Source organism: Lagopus leucura, unplaced genomic scaffold (assembly GCF_019238085.1).
Source record: "Lagopus leucura isolate 7727_CA_CO unplaced genomic scaffold, USGS_WTPT01 Super-Scaffold_73, whole genome shotgun sequence".
In the NCBI taxonomy this organism is placed as follows: Eukaryota; Metazoa; Chordata; class Aves; order Galliformes; family Phasianidae; genus Lagopus; species Lagopus leucura.
In genome coordinates, this window is record NW_024962252.1 from 67,540,893 (window position 1) to 67,561,672 (window position 20,780).

At 40.2% G+C, this 20,780-nt stretch overlaps 1 protein-coding gene across 1 annotated transcript in view; it reads right to left on the reverse strand.

Moving 5' to 3' along the window:
• Positions 1-537: 537 nt before the first annotated feature.
• GREM2 (gremlin 2, DAN family BMP antagonist) overlaps positions 538-20,780 on the reverse strand; it is a 40,269-nt gene continuing 20,026 nt past the window's right edge. Inside the window, exon 2 of the mRNA XM_042885352.1 lies at positions 538-1,810. Coding sequence (XP_042741286.1) covers positions 1,303-1,809 — 507 coding nt within the window. The 5' untranslated portion in view covers position 1,810 and the 3' untranslated portion in view covers positions 538-1,302. The remainder of the gene's footprint in view (positions 1,811-20,780) is intronic.

Genomic DNA, 20,780 nt, shown 5'->3' on the forward strand with positions numbered 1-20,780 from the left:
ATGGATTATGTAGAACCCAAACACTCAGTGGGCCACCAGTGTCACAGTGATTAGCACTGACTCTCTCTCCCTACTCATACAACTGTGACCTATTGCCACAGCACTGACTGATGGGTTTATCCTTTAACATCAACACTTCTTCCTGGTTTCCAATCATGGGAGAGATGTCACTTCCAGCACCTGATGACGCTGAACAATAAGGCAGCTTTTGCATTCGGTCCAGCAATGACCAAATTTTGTTCTTTGTGCGACAGTACTTTTATACCTTAAGTGAAATACACCACTAGTGTTCTCAGCTCCTCTCCAATTACCTTCCACGTTCTCCAGTCTGAGCAGGCATAAATATAAGGTAATAAATGGATGTTGTCCTTTTTGGAGTAAGAAACAGGCGCAGATCTAACACATTAACGTACCAAAAGCCCAGTTAAAATGCATCCATTTTAAGCCAGGCAGCTGACCTAGCAACCAAATCTCTTACCACATTTTAATCTCCGACATATTCTGTCACAAGAAAAATATACATGGCTAGGTCTATAATACTTTAAGCAGCTGTTTACTATAGCTAAGTTACAAAACAAACACTGCTGCAGAGACCACATGTTCAGTATATTCCAGCCACAACAGCTTAAGAATCCTCCTTCAGGCTGCTGATGTGATCATGGCGGCTGATCTGACGTTTCGCCCTCTCCCCTTCAGCTCTTATCTGCAGTTCAGACCACAAGTTTGGAACAGTTTGTCAATTGCACAGTAAGAGGTGTCTCAAGAAGCCGAGCCTTGACAGAGAGTCTTTTTTTGTATGTTACTCTTTGTAGCTCTCCCTGGTCTGCCTCACCCAGATTTGGGCAGAACCCAGCCTATCGTGGTGACAGCAGCAAGCTCCGGAACAGCTTAATGGGAAGGCATCTCATCTGGTGGAGGGGACTGGAGTGTAGGGAGATGGCTTTACTCCACACAGTGGAAACATTTAACGTTGCATTCAGCCAACTGGTCACTTAGATGCACAGTCTCAACTTCAGGAGCCTGCTCCACCCCGTAAGATTCAACTGTCAGATGATACCAGACATAAAATGAACCTGATGGTCAAGTGCATAACATAGCCCATTAAACAGCTTTATTCCAGTAGGCACATGACAAGGAGCCTTTCCTTTCTGGAGAGATATCTCCCGAAATGAAAAATAAACAGGGAAAAAAGAAAAAAAAAAAAAACAAGAAAACAGGCAGTCTGCCCAAGGGAGAGGAGATGCAGCGGGATGCCTGATGTGGACAACCGGAAAACAGCAAGCAGCAGCCACACAGCTGTTCTTACATCTTGCCTGAGTTGTTCAGATTCACAGACATGCACCGGCACTGCTTCACCTTCTGAATTTTCTTGAGTCGGAATGGTGGGTCCAGCTCGGGGCATTCCAGCTGCACAGTTGAGGAGGTCACCTTGTGTGGCTTGCAGAAAGCACAGGACTGGAAGGACTCCTCCTCCTTCTTCACATGCCGCGGTATGTAGAAGGAGTTGCACTGCCCATAGCAGAAGCGGTTGATGATGGTGCGGCTTATGCAGCCCTCCTCACTGACAGTCTGTCGCAAGGGCTGCGTCTTGCACCAGTCGCTCTTGAGGTACTTCCGTTCAGTGACCACGAGGGCCTCCTGGCTGGAGGCCAGCACCTCCTTGTTCAGCTGCTGCCTCCGCTCTGAGTTGTTGCTGCTGCTGTCCTTGTAGGGGGATGGGATCGCCCCCGCCGGGCGGTTCTTCCTGCTGTCTGCTACTCTAGCCAGTGCTGCCATCAAAAAGATGGACACGGCCAATTTCCAAATCATCCTGCAATGGCAATACAAGAAGCTGTTAGAAGAGGCGCGTTTTCAAACCACAAAGTTCTGAACCTAACACATGCTTTTAGAAGAAATGGAGACCTTAGTGCCTTTGTAATCCCACCACTTTTCCTAAGAGATTAGGTATATTCTAGGGTGAGCATTTATCACAAAGAGGTCAGGGCCCTGTGGAAATGCCCCTCTCCTCTTTCCCCTGTAGGAAAGCTAATGCTTTGATCACTGAACCACCGTCTTTGCAGAAGCTTCAGCCAGAAAGGTTTCCTTCTTTTCTGTGAAATCCTGGGCCAAACAGCTGGGCAAATTCCTGGCTAGGAAAGGCTCAGCAGACTTCTGCCAACTCAGTCACTGCTCATCTGTGGAGACTGGGGAGAGGGAAGGGAATAGTACGCTACACAAGGTAAACTCCCATTTGCCTCTTCAGATCTAAAGTCCCTACCTAGCCTAGTTCCAGGCAGAGGAGTGAGAGGTGTCCAAAAGTATATTTTTATCATTTTGAATTGCTTCTGGTGTTTCTCAGGGCTTACAGCACATACAGCCCTTCATACACTGTGTTTGTGGGAGGCCGAAAACTTGATAGATTTATTCTTCCAACAGGAGGAAACGCTTAAATACAACACAGGGGACTTCATTACTGCAAGGTTTCCTAGGCAAATAGCTTAAGAAGGTTTGTAAACATGAGAGAGTTCAGTATTTACTTTAGATGTTAAGGAATAGGCTAGAGCATAAGCCAGTTGCTAAGCTAAAGTAAGCAGCCAATTGGCAAAAGTATTTTTTCCAATAGTTGTCTATTAGAATTTCTTGTTCTGTGGAGCATATCTTAGCAGCTCCTGGATTTTCATCAACAACTTGTTGATTCAGTTTAGTAATGTGTCTAAATGTGCATGTATGACATCAGAGCAAAAGTACTGAATTTCCTCATCAAGCCAATGTTCACAACTCATTTGACTGTTTATTTAATTTTGTTGTCCCAGGAAAGGGAGAGCAGAGTATTTCTAGGGTGCCAGAAGTGAGTGCAGCCCAGAAGCTTTATGTTCAGAGGTTAGGGACACTTCAACTCTTTCTAAAAGTGCTCTGCTTACCTTTGTTCTGAAAAGACAGTATTTATGCAACAGTATGCAGATGAAAGAGTCATCCTTCTTTTCCCAGTATAGTTTCAAGTCCTTTCGAGTAGTGTTTTTTTTTTTCTCCTTTAGAATGATGCCAAGAAAGCAAATACTATCACACCAATAAATATAGATATATCTAACACTGTAGTGCAGACATTTGAGATTTTGCATTAGGTAGTTCTAAGATAAAAACACACCATTTTCCAAATAAAGACACCAACAGATCAAAAATGTGTTTGTGGTGAAGATTCAAGACATCAACAAGGCAGAGTTAACGTATTTAAGCTCTGGATAGATAAAGAGAAGGAAAAGTACCAGATTAAGTGGAATATGTTTTAGATAATTTTCTAAGTTTATAAGATCTCAAGGTCAGACTTTGACTAAATTTTAAGGGGAGAAGCTGGAAGTGCTGAAGGAAAGTGCTTATCCTAGAGCTGTGAGTGGAAGATGCTCTGATGCAAACATCAAATATCACCAGACTGCATGCTTGAAATGGACACCAGAGTTCCTAAAACCCAAATGAGCAAATTCATCTGTAAGTATGCCAAGTGACCACTGACATCCATGGTAGCCATGGGTTCTTTAAATCAGTGGCCTATTTTTGCACTGCTTAGCATTCAGCACACAAGTCCAGAAGGTTTGTCCAGATCCTTCAAATGAATCAAGACTAGACTTGGATTTCATCACAGGTATTGTCGCCAAGAGCCCTGGATGTCAACCACCGCAGCCAGGCCAAACTCTAATCGGGTAATTAGTTTCACTTGAATGCAGTGTTCCATGTTTCCTCCCAAACTGTTCTCATGTTATTCTACACTGATGGCTGCTTTTCAGTAGTAGATAAAAAAATGTGTGCCCACTGTTTTGTGCTTTAGATAGAAAAGGGAGGGAATAAAACAGGAGTTATGAGCCGACATTCTCTAGAAAAAGACATGCCAGGATGCCTTATGCCAGCATTCCTCAGACAATCTCTCCTACTTCTTTTCTATATGCAGGGACACAAAGTAAATGCTCCAGCTCTACTGTCCTTCAGGGAAGGAGTCCAGTCCTTTTCAGCAGGGATATACCTCTCCAGTTTCATTTATCTTACCCTGACATGGAAGAGAAAGGTAAAAATCCAGAGACATGTCAAAAAGAGATGCACACTTTCCCACACCCCTTTCCTAGCAAAACTCTGCATTACCACACCCACAATTTTCCATTACCAAATACAAGTTAAAAGACAACTTCCTTTGCATGTCAAGGATGGGTTTGAGCAGAAATCCTACACAGGAATTCCATAATGCTGACAGAAGTAGGAACTTGAAATTTATAATGTGGAAAAATATTATAGTAGCTTTATAATTTCTGAAATAGTTTTATGTAGGCATGGGAAGCAATTCAACAGAATAAATAGGATTTATTCACTAAGTCTATGTTTATAACTAATAAAGCATTATTAATCAAAGCCACTATTGTACAATTATAAACCAAACTCTGCAGTACACATTAGCAAGTACTTCTACAGACACTCAGGAACACAACGCCTATTTCTGTCATTGATCTCTACCAAATTTGAACTTTCTGATATGTACAGAGAGCACATTACTCTGGTTTACACCAGCTAGTCAAACGTGCATCCTCTCAGATCATGGAATTTCTAATCGCAGGGCTGCCGCTTACTAACCGACAAATCACTCCTTCCTAAACCCTGGCACACAAACCCCTATTCAAGCCAGTAAGGGTGCAAACAAGGTCACCTGATGCCAGGAACACACCATGGACTACATATGTTTTAAGTAATCACACGCAAAGAAAAAAGAAACTTCCCTGTTCTCAGAGAAACAGAACATTCTGGCACACTCAGCCCAAATGCAAGGCAGCATGCTGAACGCTGCCTGTCCACAAACAGAACAAAAAGAGAAGAAACAGAAACATTCTGGTTTCTGGCAAGAACAGAGCAGTTATGTCCTTCCTCAATATCAAGGAATTATATAGCAGGTGGTCTTAAGAGTTGAAAGCTGCTAACACGTGTGCAAATGCCAGCCTGGGTCATCATTCCCGCAGCACTGAGGGGCTTCTCACATCAGAGCTGATGGAAGCTGCTGTGTGATGGTTTTCAACTCCTTCAGGAGTTTCTGCCAGCTGCTGCAAGGCCTCTGTTACCCTCCCCCCACCACTTCCTTTTTTCAGTCTGTGAGCTGGTGCAGAAAATAACTTAATCTTATACTAGACATGAAACAGGGCCTAGCTGCATTAGCATTTCACATGTTAAGCTTTTATCTCTTTTAGATAAGGAAATCAGCATAAAGCATGAGTTCACAGGCTCCTGAAACCTGTCATGCTGAAGCAGAGCTGTAAGGTACACAGGAGTCTACAAAATCCTTGGCCAAGGAAGCAGGAATGCCAAGACCCAGCTCTGTAATCCAAAGAGGTCAGGGCACGCAGCTAGGAGGGGAAGACCCACGACTGCTGTGTCTGCCTTCAGCTTTATTTCTTGTTTGTATCCAATTACTGTGTAACATAAAATATCTACTAAGTCAGGCTCCCTCCTGCATACCATTCTTCTGGCCCTATAACTCAACGCATTCTTGAAAACTATCCAGCTCTGGAGCAGGACAGGCAGTAGTGTAGCCACCAAAATAACCTATAGTTTTGCCATTAGGGCACTTCCCTAGGAATTAGAGCAATGGCTTTGACCTCAGAATTCAAGCGCATCATTTTGGGAAGTCCACCAACAGAACAGGGAGCTATGGTCCCTGAAAGACAAGAGAGGAAGCAATGACAGCACCCATCCACACCAAGTGACTGCTCCAGAGTTTCGTTTAGTGACTTCAATTTCTGAGCTTAGGATGAAGTTTCTTCTCCTGTTTCACAGATTGGCCTGTTTAATCAATCCTCAAATGATGAAAAAGAGAGACGGATGTAAGCAGAACCAGCAATTGTGAGATCCATTTTCTTGTTTAAGCATGGAACACCTACAAACCACCCAGAATTATCAGCTTGCCCAAAAGTATCAAGCTCTCTGATGTACTCATAAATACATTGGATTTAGTAACATAAACCTATTCCACCACCATCAAAAGTCAGATGTAAGAGACAAAGGGAAAAAGAACAATAGAAAGATGAAAACTCCAAATTCAGAGACACTTTAGTTTTTGAAAACTAAAATTGATAAGAGAAGAATTTGTCTTGGAAAATTGTGGTTTCTCTTCTACTAGCAGCAAAAGACAGGCAGTATAGCCTAAATGAAATCAAGTACAGTTTTGTGGCACGGTACCTACACAGTCACGTGATTCTGTGCATCACTCTTTTCCAACCTGCAAACTGTAGAGACTCAAAAGCTTTCCCTTGGGATCAGCTCTTTGCTGACCCTGGGACTCAAAGCTACGTTCTACTCCACCATTTACTTTATTATTATACCTAGTCAAAAAAGAACTTGCACAAAACAACCATATGTTTATTAATGCAAGAACACTGTGTATATGTTCAGTTCTTAGCTGTTAAGATGGCACATAAGAAGTGTTCCTTGAAGATAAGCCAGGCAATAACTTTCCAAAGAACTAAAACGTGGCTTTAATGACTTATGTTGGAAGCAAGGAAATATCAGATTCTCTCCCAGGAAGTAAAAAATATTATTTATTTAATTTATCAGCGGTTAAGCATGATTCTAATAGTTAAGCATGATTCTAATAGTATAATATACAAATAAAGATGAAACAAATTAAGCACCTTTACGCAAGGGAAGCATTTGGTTCTAGCCTCTCCCCTTGAAGTATCTTTTGGAAATCATTGATCCTATGTCTCCAAACAACAGTAATAAATGATCACTGTATATCTTTATTTCTCAAGAGGAAGGGACCTCTTAGTGATTGATCCCAATATTAACAGATTCTCACAGTTAAAATGCCAAGACTGAGAAAATTGACTGCAGAAGAACTGGAAGCAAGTTACAACAACAACAACAAAAAAACTAGAAAATTCTTTGGTTTTAGCAGTGAAGTTCTACCATGTACAAGCAATACTTTTAAAACATCACTTTTAAACACCACTGCACGCATCACCAAAGGGCATAACTGTTTCAAAACCAATAATTAAAGCCACTACAAGGAGAAGTCCACCCTCACCCTCTAAGAACCTTCTATAGTGATTTGGGAGAAAACAATTGTATTGCACCACAGACCAGGGAGAAAATATTCTATTTCAAAATGAATAAGCTCCTTGCATCCTCACTGGCTGGCTTGGAGATCCTCCCCTTTATCCTTCCCTCTCCCTCTCACCACCACTTCTCTCCCAGAGAGGCTCAACATAGCTTATGTGCAATAACATAAAGGTGTGAAGGAAATAGGAAAGGTCTGCCCACAAACTGAATGCCTCAGGAATTGTTCTATTCTGACCAGGCTCTTGATTTGTTTCCAAAAAGAGAAGGTGCAGAAGGGTTTCACTGAGGCATAGTTGCATTCCTCAGGAGAGGTCAGCATTTCCCCTGCAACTTAGACATTCTTATCAAGACAGTTCCTGAAGATATTCAGTGTAACGCAACTAAAAAGACAGCACATGAGTACATAAAAGAGAAGTACAAAGAACAAAGACACTATGGGGCCTAGTGACATTAAGATAAAGCTAATTAAAAGCAACTCAGGCCATGTTACTAATTCCAGTTCTCACTATAGATTTTCTACAAATAGGAGTTTTATCTTAGATTTTCTCAGATAAATCTGGGAGATTAGAAGGATTCCTGGTGTGTGCATTCTGATATAAGAGGAATCAAGGATGCAATCATTTGCTGTTATCATATTCAGCAACATTCAGTGTGTCAGATACATTATTTTTAGAATAGTAGCAATTATGAAGAAAATTTGAAGGTCTGTCTACACTAGGCATTAAACCCAATCATCTAGAACCGTATTTTCTTCCTTTACAATTTGTCCTCTTTCTTATTTACATTTCTGCCACCAGAAATTCATGTTTATAACTATGATTTCCTTCCTTCAGGAACTTAGGACAAGCATATTAGAAGCAGGTTTGAATGCAGCTGCTCATTTCATCAGAGTTAAGAGATCACATTACTCTTGTGCTCCTCTTTGCACTGACACCTTGCCAGGCAGTATACTGATTTAAAGACTGTATTACCAATATATAGTATTAAGTTCTCCACAGGCTGAATCTTCCTGATTTTGCACAGCTTCTAACCCTGGCCTTCAATTTTCTTTCTTTCTTTCTCCTATTTTTTTTTTTTTAATAACAGTGTTAGTGTTAGAGGAGTTCAGAAAAGTCTACCCTTTTTTTAAAGGCAGGACAAGGATCTTGTGAGGACAGCCACTGAAAATTTCATTAGCTAAGATAGCAGCTTTTGGCTATTACAGTCAAGATGAGATCTAGAGTTCCAGGAGTCTGAAGAGTGACTAAAAAAAAAGTATTGCTGAAATCCACCCAGGTATTTTTCTTTGAAATACATTTTCCAATACTTCTATCTGTGATAAATATCAGTACTTACAAATATGTACACCATAATAATAATAAATCACACCTACTCTTAAAATAAAAACACATTTATAAGAAATGCACTTCCTAAGGCAAGCATTCAACTAGAAGAAAATATTAAGGGAATTAGCTTCTAGTTTTATTTTAAGGCTAAATTTTACCCAGGTATTTAACAGCAGCTAAGTTTCAGTTACACAACTGCATCAGCATTGCTCAGTTTTACACGTGGAAAACTAAAATACAGATGAGGAAGAAAAGTGGCAACATATTTAAGAGTTAAGTTGTCCTAAAATATTCAGGCAATGAAGCAATGGCATTTTTAGCAATCTGAACTAAGATGATAGAATACCAAAAGGTAACCAGACAAAGGCTTTTTGGAATATTGTTAGGATCAAATCTCCTAAATTTTTATTGCAATTTTAGCTTCAGGAACTTGCGGTTTTAGAGCGAACCACAGTCAAATGTCTGCCTGGTGAGCACATGTGAATTGTCCCAAGCAGAGTGAGATGTCCTACTCAGAAGTGTCTGTGTAGTCGTAAGTACTGGCAGCACATGCAACATGAGGGGAAAAAAGAGGGAGTGAGAGGAGGGAAAAACCCACAAAATAAAACCAGATTTCTGCTTACTGCCCATGAGGTTGATTTTCTTTCTCCCAACCTGGTTTTGGAGAATGCTACACTCAGGGGGTGGGAGGAATAAATAAATCTCCTTGGAGACAAGGAGAATAGCTTTTTGGAAAGCACTGAAAGCTAGCCCTACTATGAATCTAAAATTGCGTCTATTCATGAGTGAACTAGGTTGAAAAGATACTTGCTCTTCTTTTCAGTCTCTTCAGCTTTTCAGCATAAGATAAAGAGCCCCACATAGGCAAGTCATTTCTGTTTGGACATGAACATTTTGTCCAGCACGCAGTAACAGCCTACATTTGACTTTATTCTTCTGTGCAGAAGGCAGCTGGTACACTCCCATTTGGCAGTGTTTCATTCGGGAGAAAACAGCAGACTTCTGCCCTTGGGAAATTAAAAGCTAAATAGGAAGAGAAGCAGTGGCTTGAGCAAACGTCTTCATCTGTGACCATCCCTCAGCCTTCTGGAAAAGAGAAGAGCCAACACAAGAATGGGGAACGTTCAGCACTTACATACAATAGCTCATTTCAAAGCTTCCTTGCTGGAGTATCGATACTACAAAAGACTATTTTTCAAGGAGTAGTCTCCATTATATTTTCGCTGTTTGCATTACAGCAGAAAATAGAACTCTCATCCAAGATCAGAGCTTGACTAAGCGGCACAGATTCAAAATGTTTGTAGTCTAACTTGGTGAGCAACATATGGTAGAATCAGAATAGAGCACAGGGGGGAAGTGAGTTACCAGAGGTCAGAAATTAACTGGGAACTGTTTCTAATGTATTTTAATCACATCATATGATACCAATACTATTCCTTTAGTTCATCAATCCAGATTTGTTATATAAGCATTTTCTTAAAAACATTATACCTTCTTATGTTAAAGTGGTTCTATATGAAAGTGCTGGATGCAGTTTCCCCGAATTTTGGTAGAAGAGATATAGGGTTAGGGGTTGTAATGCTTTGCATCTTCAAACAGTGTTTTCTGAGCACAAAGCTCACTTTCTAGCTCAGAATGTGGGACAAAGCCATTAGTCTTCAATATGCACGCATTACTGTATTTGTCCTATTTTCAGAGGAAGGCATCTGGATGAGGTATGTTCTACAAGAAAATTGAGTTCGCTACCTTAAAACACCATAAAAGTGCTCATCAGAATTACTGTCTGCTTATCCTAATAGAAAAATGTAATTCCTTCTGAAAATCAATAGGTGGCATGGAATCTTGTACATGCAAAATACCACACTAATCAACAAAATAAAATCTACTTTTCCACATTCAGTTATTTGCCTTCTGTCAAGCTCTCTATGCAAGATGTCCTCAGTTTCTGCATGTGATTCTTAAGTAGTCCTGTTCACGTTTGAATATCTAGAAGACTATTTATAGTCTAATATTGACATTATGAAGTTTAATTAGCCAATATCTTATTTGTAGAGTTGAAACACGCAAATGATTCAAATAAGAATTGTTCTTATCTCAATATACAATGGGCTAGCCCTTCTATAAGGTAGTATGCAAATTCCCATACACAGAAAATTTCAGACATGTATCTCATTACTTTACAATGTGCAGCTTGCAAGAAACTCTACAGTTCATTTCTTCATAAAGTTCTCCTTTAAAACAGCTTGAAGAGTTTTTCAATTACATTTTTTCTGAGCTTAAATTTGCTTGGAAAAGCCTCTGTTCTGCTAATTTAAACTTATAACAATTCTGAGGACAGAAGACCTAATGGACAAATAAAACAACCAATAAGCCAATCCAGCCTGTTAGTCCCAGCCAGGTCTATGCCAGGCAAACGTAACTAAGAGTCATACCAGAATGATTACTTTCACAGAACAGCATTTTTTCTCCTCAGTGATTCTCCCCAGTGGTTCTTCAGAGAACCTTTTTTGTTCTTTATTCTTTGGTTAATGATCAACACTGAATTACACATCTGACAATTCACCACAATTACAGTTTTTAATCCACCGACCAAATTTCAAACAACTCTGACAACAAGGCAGTTTTGAAACTTCTATTGCATTACACTGCATTTTCTCTCAGGGTATAACAGGAAGGCATGAAAAGTATTTCAGATGAGAGAGGGGCAGACAAGTCAACGATATCACTGTTTGGTACCCTAAGAGGCACGATTAGGACAGAGGACATTTAAGTTTACTGTAGTGGACTGGCGAATCAAATACAGAATTTGTGAGCTCTAGCAGTCACATGTAATGCAAGATATATTCGAACAACAATGGGTCATGTCCAAGTTTTTACGGCATTCTCTTGCTCAGGGTGTAAGCTGGCCCAGCAGTTAAGAAAATCTTGTTTTTTGCATCATACATAGACAGAAGCCAGGTGAGAATGCATCACTGCTGAAGACAATATATGTTATTACCATTTGATTGATCCTGTAATATCTTGGATTCCTTTTTGTTCACAAACTTGAGGAGTTATGTTTTCTTGTCTTCCTAAGAACACCAGGGTTCTGCTTGGCTTGTTTTAACGCTTACTTAGTCTGTGGATTAAGTGATGGCCCGTCAGAATCCCCGTTTAACTATACTTTTGTTTCAAATGTTTAACTCAGCTGTTCACTCAAACTCTCATGTGGGAAAATTCAGGTACAAGGCTGAAGTTCAACTTAAATTTTTGAGTGCTGAGAAGCACAGGAACCACATGCTCTGATGGCTGTTTGTGTATGTCTGTATGTAAGCCCATAAATTATGATGAAGTTTGGAATTCAAAAACCTTAACATTGTATGGCTTCTTGGCTATGGTACTACATATATCAACTGATGTCTTGGTCCATGTTCCTCAGTACAGAATCATTCTGATACTTAGTTTCAAGTTATTCTGTAAGTTAACTAAATAAATTTTCATTTATTCACTACAGTCTATTGATATTTACAAACTGACAATACTATTTACCAAAGATATAGCTGAACAAAATAAAAATCACATCAGCTGATGCTCAACAACTGCTAAAAGTACAAAAATTTAAGGTGCTATAAAATCAGAAATGCAAATATAATTGTAATTAGATATGCTACGATAATTTAAGTATTTAACAGCATTAAGCTTTTAAATTCCATTTTCTAGATACAATGGGAAACATATAGCATATGGAATGAAAGGACAAAGTACAGTTTATTCCTCATTACTGACAACATGTGTTGCTTAACCAGGAGCTGAATTTTCAGTGAAATTCTGCAGGATGACCTGCACTTCAGGAAAGTTTACATTCAAACACTGGAAACTTACCCTATCCTTCCTACTTCACACTGATGGCAACACATGGCTGTCCCACATCTATGTTCTTGTGGCTTTGATTCATGCACTGCTAAGTGATTCTCCCTCCAACACTGTCCTAAGAATGTAAATATTTGTTCTGTCTGTATTCTGGTTTACAGACTTGGCCCATTATTGAATATGAAGGTTGTAATTCAATCATAGAAAGATCTGTTGCCATGCATAAACTGGGATTTTATATTTTATGACTTAGGCTTTGCAGAGCAGACGTCTTGCTACTCACCTCCCCCTCTCCTTGCCCATGACTGAATTATGGTTCTCTAATTGAAGGCTAGTATTATTCTATTTCTCTTCTTCTACTGAGAGGAAGACCAGAGCTATCATTCTGAATACACACCAAGCCACAGGAGCCTGGATGAGATACTTTAATGACAAGTCCTCCTACACAGCACATTTGCAGTCTTTCTGCTAATTAATTTGATTTCCTTTGTCTGGACTAACATAATAACAGTAAGTTATGCTCATTTAAAGGAGGATTGTTAGCCTTTCAGTTCCCTTCAAGTGAGAAAGAAAGAAGAGTCAATAGACTGGAATCTGTGGGAGACTGACTTTGTCCTTGACTACACAACTGCTTATGTTTCCCCTTGACCAACACTTTGTCTCCAGGAGAACCTGAGACAGTCCTCTCATCAGAGGAAAGACTATAATCAAAATCAGATATTGCTGGTATGTGCATGGCAAGGCAGTCACAGTTACACTGAAGGGTTCTGTCTGCTATGTACTGGAGTCAGCATCTTTCTTCCTGGCAAATAATTTGGCATTTACTGTTCACAGCTCCTGACATCCACAGAGGGCTGAACAAACATATAATTAAAAACATCCAAGCTGGTTTCTTTAGACTTCCTTCATAGAATGAAAGGAGATTCAGCAATGTGCCACTGGTCAAGTAAAACAGAAGCAAAAATAATATTGGGAGCTAAAGTAGCAACTCATTATTTGGAAAGAGAGATCTTTATTCAGCAGGCTTTACAATGATTGGAACTGTGAAGCTGAACAGATCTCAAAGCTGAGCTGTCAGTCAGATACAGGATTTGGGAAACGGAGTGATGCATGACAAACAGATGAATTTGGATATGAAAATTCAGTCTTAAATCAAGTGGACATACCCAGTTTTAATACCCATAAAGAAAAGTGTCAAGGAGTCATATATCATCTGTGTATAAATGGAATGGAATGAATGCACACATATCTTAATCATGGCAGGAGAGATGCTCCCTATGGCAGAAGAATAAGAGAGGAAGCCTACAGAGAAAATCCCTAATCTCTTTTGCTCACAAACCCAGAGAAAAGAGCCAGAACTCCCCTTCTGTAGACTGTTTCAGGATCATTTCTAACCTTTTAACCAGAGATGCATTTATCATTTTGCAGAATCAAATAGGGAAGGATTCCAACTTCTGGATCTACTGGCCTCAGCTATTTTTTTTTTGGTCAATAGACATTGAGGAATCTTTACATAAACACAAGCAAAAGATGAAAAGCACGTAGATGCTCTTTATTAACTCAAAGTGACCCTGTTTTTTACCAGTGTTTGGCCATAAGCCATTCCTACTGCTTCACAACTGTTAGGTTTGAATATTTTTCCATTACTTTTATCCTAGATCTTAGACAGCACTTCCCTGAATCCAGAAGAGAGAGATGGCTCTCCTGCTCACCTATGATGACCTCCTATTACTGCATAGAAGGAAAAAGATAACACGACTCCATTCCACATCACCGCTTAATTTGAGAGTTGTTGAACAAGACAGTTTAGTTGTTCATGGTTTTGCTTTGTTTGTCACTACAAAGCTGTCTTACTGCAAAGCACTTACTACAATCTAAATTAGTCATTTCGTGGTGGTCTAAGCATTTATGTATTTCTTGCTGAGGCAACAAGAGAGAGCAACCAGCTGAAGGGTCAGCATACTACTTATACTAGTTCTAATATCAGCACAAAACTGCACCACTCTATTAAATAGTCAGTTGGCTCAGCAACTGAATGCAGACTGCATCACTTGCCAAGATCCATTTTAGCTGATGAGACCAAATAAGACCATCCCTAGATAATTCTAAGGAAAATCTGCCTCTCCATAGCTCTGCTTTGGTGAGTAATTCACATAGTCGTAAGTGATTTAGTTCAAAGGTATAAGCAACAATATCAGAATTGCTTTCTCAGTCATAAACACACCTTTTCCTGCTTTCTCTTGTGTTTTAATTAAACATAAGACTTACCAACAAAACTATGTGTAATATCAGACTAAGAGGACTGGATTCACAAATGAAAGAAAAATATTTTATGATACAATGAAAACTAGGCATGTTTGTATGTTCATGTTATGCACAAACTGAAGAAAATGTCAAGTTCTGATCCCTGGTTTTCAGTTCTCATCAGCTGAACTGCTACATTCCTGCATCTTCCTTCTTTGCCTTTCAAAGGAAAGAAGTGGAAAAAAAAATGGTTTTAAGATACTTTTAATGTAAAATTATTAAATTTTCAAAAATGAAGAAGACATATCACAGAAATAAAATGAAGCATCCTTTTTTGCCTCAGCAATGCTAAAACTCTAAGGAGTTATAGAATGGCTTGGATTGGAAGAGACCCTGAAGAACATCTAGCTCAAAGCCCCCTGCAATGGGCAGGATTGCCACTCACTAGATCAGGCTGCCCAGGGCTCTATCAAAGCTGGCTCTGAGCACCTCCAGGGATGTGCCATACATTACATGCTCCTTTTAAGTACTGGAAGGCTGCAGTAAAGTCTCCTCAGGGTATTCTGTTTTCCAGGCTGAACAAGACCAGCTCCCTCATCCCTTCTTCATATGAAAGGTGCTCCAGCTCTCTGAGCAACTTTGTGCTTCTCCTCTGGACCCACTGCAACAGCTCCATGTTTTGCTTATGCTAGAGGCCCCAGGCCTGGATGTAATACTCCAGATGACACCACCACAAGGGCAGAGCAGAATCACTCTGATTCTCATGAAGTGAACTATAATGCTCAGATGTTTTCAGCCTTAAGATGCTGATATCCTCTTTGTGAGTAAAAAAATAAAATAAAATAAAATAAAATAAAAATGCTGAAAGAACACTTTTGATCAACACTTTGAAAATCTTTCACTCCTACTACACAAAAAGGAAAAAAAGAAGCTTTCAACTCTGAGCAGTCAAATTACCTCACCTGTCTGAACAGTTGCTATCTCAGCACACAATGTTTTTCCTAAATGACCCTGAGAAGCTCCTAATTAGTTCAAAGACCAAGGAACATTAATTACCACTTGGCAAAACTCTGCTCATTAAAAACAAAGGATAGACGTGTGGGTTTTTTTTTTCTTCCCACCCCATATTCCCCACTATCAAATTCTTGTTTAATAATGTGAATGACATAAAAGGCTACATGGCTACATGAGAACAAGTTTAGAACTTAGTATCTACGAGGGTGATGATTCCTGTTCATTATGACCCAAAAAGCAAATGGTGATGGTAAGTCAGTAGAGGTTGAACCTCCCCACCAATATTCTGTTACATTTTGTCGCAATGCAACAGCAGCAGCAGAACAGTCTGACAAAATGATGCCTGACATGAAAGTGCATATGAAGCAAAGATGTAAGACTGAATTCCTTCATGCAGAAAAAACTGCACCATTGACATTCACTGATGTTTGCTAAATATTCATGAAAACCAAACAGTGGATGTGAGCACAGTGAGGTGTTGGTGTATTTTAGCAGCGGTGACAGCAACTTGCAAGATAAGTCATGCCACATAAAAAAATGACGAGTGTCTTGATCAGCTCATCCATGCAAATCAGCAGATTATGACCAGGGAACTGTGTGTGGAGCTGAATATAATCTTCACTAGAAACGATGGCGGCAATAGAAATATCACAAATGTTGTGCCAGATGGGTCCCACAGATGCTCACACAGGAACAGAAAGAACACTGTATGTAAGTTTGTCAGGACACATTGAACCAATAAAAGGCTGAAGAGGACAGTTTTCTGGATCGCATCATTACTGGTGACGAAACATAGTGTCACCACTACAAGTTGGAGTCAAAACAGCAGACCCTAGAAAAAAGTGAATTTCCCATTGAAGAAAAAGTCCAAAACGCAGCCCTCAGCAGGTAAGGTGATGAGCATTGTCTTTTAGGATAAGAAAGGAGTGATCCTGCTGGATTTCCTGCAACCCAGACAAACCGTCAACTCTGACCTCTACTCCACAACACTAAGCTGAAGGCTCGAACTTCCAGAGTCAGACCACTGATGAAGACAACCTTTCTCTTGCCACACAATAACACCAGGCCCCACACCAGTTTGAACCTATCACGCTGACTGTATAGTTTGAACTTGGTAACTTTTGACTTGCATGGGCAACATTTTCCTAGCAACACTGCTATCATAGCAGCTGTGAAAACAGTGGCTCACCTCCATTGGTGCAGTTTTATGAATGTGGCACTCAGATTCTTGTTCACTTTTTATGAAAACGCATAGTTAATGGCAGTGACTATGTTGAAAAAGAGGGTCTTCTAGCTGCCAAATAGTGTTATCATGCTGTTTCTATATGTTATAGTTTCCACGAAAATAAATAGGAGACATTACATTCAGAGCAACCTATGTATATATTTCTTAGAAGGCTTAAGTCAAGGACAATTAGCTTATCTAAATGGAAAAAAAAAAAGTGATAATTCATCATACTGTATATTTTAGGCAAAACATTCAATGGTACTACATAGCAGAACAGGAAAGACTGCAAGACAGGCACATCTGAGTTAACAGAAACAGACACAAGAAGGAAAGATACTGTGCGAATTTACAGAATTAAGTACAGAAGAAGAAGACTTCATCTAGATACTGTGGTTTCAGCAACCTCCTCTCTATGACTATTCTCCACCCCATTCAGAAAAAAAAAATAATATTTTTTTAAGGCAGCTTGCCAAATCCACAGTAAGTCATCTAAAAGCAATCAGAGATGAGATTTGGAGACACTTTAGAAATAGGTGACAGGGACATAACTGTCACTTGAATCAACACAAACAATACAGAATACTCTTGTTCCCACACCTACAAAGCCTCAGTTTTCATCCTGGACTACAGCATTGCTCATATATCCATATACCAGTGCCTCCTTAGGGTGCACAGATGCACTGCTGGCTGCGTGGCAAAGCCATCTGTTAAGATTCACACAGAAGGTAGACAAAGATTAGGTGCCACACAGAAGCTCCCTGGATATTGGGAGTATTTCACAAACACTGAGCCAATATCACTGAGTTCAATAGCATTAACTACTACCAGCCACTCAGATATTCAGCCAGAGGGGACACAGCTACTCACCTTTCCCATAAACAACTTCTCCATAAGATATTCCCCATTTATAAATGTAAACTCAGAATCTCAGTACCCACATGAACAGGAGGTAATACAATTCACATACCCCATGCAGCAAAAAATAATGTGGGGAAGAGCAGAGCACAAAGAGGCATTACCCATACTTTCCACTAAAGCAGGATTATTAGGTAGAGAATAAAAATAAAACTCCTGGACATAAAGGGATTTAAAACAAGAGAGTGCACCACTATTTTTCTGCAATTAATCTGTGTGATGTTTGAGGTCTTGATTTTAGCTCCTTGAATTTTATCATCAACATATTAAAATATGCTTTTGAATCCAAATTAAAACAATCACATGTCTAAAGAAAGAAAACCTATGCCTTTCTCTTTTAATTCAACATTCTAATAAGAATAATGCAGAATGTGGGTTCAAATACATGTACCATCTACATACATACACATCGTGGAACAGCAGCGGAACTTTCAGGTAAAGTACCAGAGCAGAGAAAACCCTGTGTCTGACCTTGAGAAATAACCAAAACAGCAATTAATGTCAGCTGGATATATTTCAAACTGTAACCCGTGGCCCTCTGAGATAAACCTTAAGTCATCTCTTGCAGTCATCCCGCCCAGCTTGGCTGTAGTTTAATTAAGCTAAACTGTGAGCCGCAGTCCCTTTGCCCCGGGCCCCACCACCACCACCTCCCCTCCGCCCTCTCCTGCCCGCTGCAAAAGTGTATGCGTGCACACAGTCCTCAGTTACTCAGTGCCAGCACTAACAACCAGGCAGCCACACAGTCAGCAAGATGAGCTGGCTGATCCAGCTGAATGCTATATTTTCTGTTTAGCCAACCGGCCTGCAAGATCAGTAGTACCACCAAGCCTCTGTGCCAGCGTGGGGCTGCTTTGCCCTGTCGGTCCCAGCCTACAGACAGGCTGCCTTCATCCAGCCGCCACACCACACCCTGATACTGCTTCCTACTGGGGCCTGGGAATGCTGTCACCCAACTTACCTGTTTCAGGGTGGAGGAGGCTAATGTAACTGGGAGGGTGTGGCTGATAAAGGTGCTGCTGACTGATGGAATGGCATGCTTTTGCTTTCTGTATAGGATGCATGGTCTTTATGTACAAATGGCTAGTTAGGACTAGGGACTGCACCACAGCAGTGAGAGGAAATAAAATAACAATAATAGCTATAGAATGTGAAGGTTATATCACTTCCTACACGGACTTCACAGAATCATAGAATGGCCCGGGTTGGAAGGGACTCAAGGATCATGGATCTCCAACACCCTCTGCCATATGCAGGGCCATCAATCTGCTCATTTAATGCTAGACCAGGCTGCCCAGGGCCCCATCCAGTCTGGCCTTGAACACCTCCAGGGATGGGGCATCCACAACCTCTCTGGGCAGCCTGTTCCAGCACCTCACCACTCTCATAGTAAAGAACTTCCCCCTGATATCCAACTTAAATCTTCCCTCCCTTAACTTATAACCATTTCCCCTTGTCCTGCTATTACCCACCCTTTCAAGGAGTTGACTTCCCTCCTGTTTGTAGACTCCCTTTAGGTACTGAGAGGCTGCAATGAGGTCACCCTGCAGCATTCAGTTGCCTCACTGGAGATAACTTAGTACCATTCCAGATTCTGGAGGTGTTTGTATAGGCTGCTGAATCAGAGAGAGTCCCTATGACAGACGCACAGCCATCCAAAGTGTCCACTCAAAGCCAGCTGAGAAAGCGAGGATATTCAAACAGGCACAGGGCTCAGTTGCTGAGGTAAGCAGCTCTCTGCCAGTTCATCATTCTGCTGTAAAGCAGAATTTTTTCAGTGTCTTAAATACTACAGCTTTTATTTAAAACTATATTTCTAGAAGAGGTGTGCATCATTTATCTCACTTCCTCAATAGATACGGTATTCTTAAAAAGAGAATCTTCTGTCTTGAAAATAAGCTCCACAATTGTATGCAAAATTAAATGTTAAAGGTGAAAGAAGCAGCATAGAAGTCTAGTCTAGGTGCTGCATTCTACTTTCTTACCTTAGAGTATCTCGCTTTATAAGTTGAAAGGTTTCTTCCACCAAGACTCAAGGGTTTTAAATTTGAATGCACACACTTGCCCAACTTCCCTTCCAGAATAGAGTACTAGAGCCACAACAGAAGCTGTGGACTTGTTCTTGTTGTTGAATTCACATGGATTTTTGCCCTTGTTGGGCAAAGGTGTAAGTTGTGCATGCCTATAACGTAGCAAGATACAGAATTATGATACTAATGCATGAACAAGGAAAACAAGGAGACGAGTTTTGCAGGAGCATTCATTCAGCAGAAGACTGAAACAGCATCTCACCAGCCAGCGTCTAAAATGAAGCTTTCAATGCCAAAGGGCATCAGACTGTATTTCCCACCTAGTCAGAAGGTACGTATACCACAGGCTATCCAAAGGGCATGGAACCTGCATATTAAGCTTCTCCCTTATTACAAACTAATGCCTTTTGATTCTCCAAAAATCCAGAGAATTTTGGGTACACACAGGTTAATGTTTTCCCATTAAAAACAGTTGTAGGTAAGTAGAAATATATTTATATGTACAAGGGCTAAGCTCTCATACAGGTATGAACACATAATTCTAGTAATTAGAACTCTGATTATGAGAGTACAGCTTTAAACTAACACATTATAAGTTAAGAAAACAATTAATACATTTCCTGTATCCAGATCCAAAAGGCTGTTAAAGGAACCAGCCATTAGAAGAAAAGTTTAATAGCATATTCTGTACAACAGCAAGTCAAAAGCATCAGGGAACACACCCTATCCACTTGTAATTAAAACTGAGATGAAAATTTTGTCATGGCTGTATAAATCTGTGCTTCTGAACAGATGAGATTTAAATGGAAAAAGCTGTCTATCATCTCATATTTTTAGCTCTTATTTTTCATCAGCTGTCCCAAGCAGTATTTATTCCACTTAAACAAAGACTTAGTTTCTGTAGTTTACTGACAGTCTGCTGCAGTTTCCATATACACACACCAAACTGTATGTTGTTTCCACATGCACTGACGCCTCTCACAGTCGTGGTCTCACAATAACCAATGTGTTCCAACACGTCCCACATGAGGACAAGAGACTTCTCATCACATGGAAGCTTAAAAAAAATTCCAAAAGTAGACGACAGCCTAATTTATATGCAAATCTTGG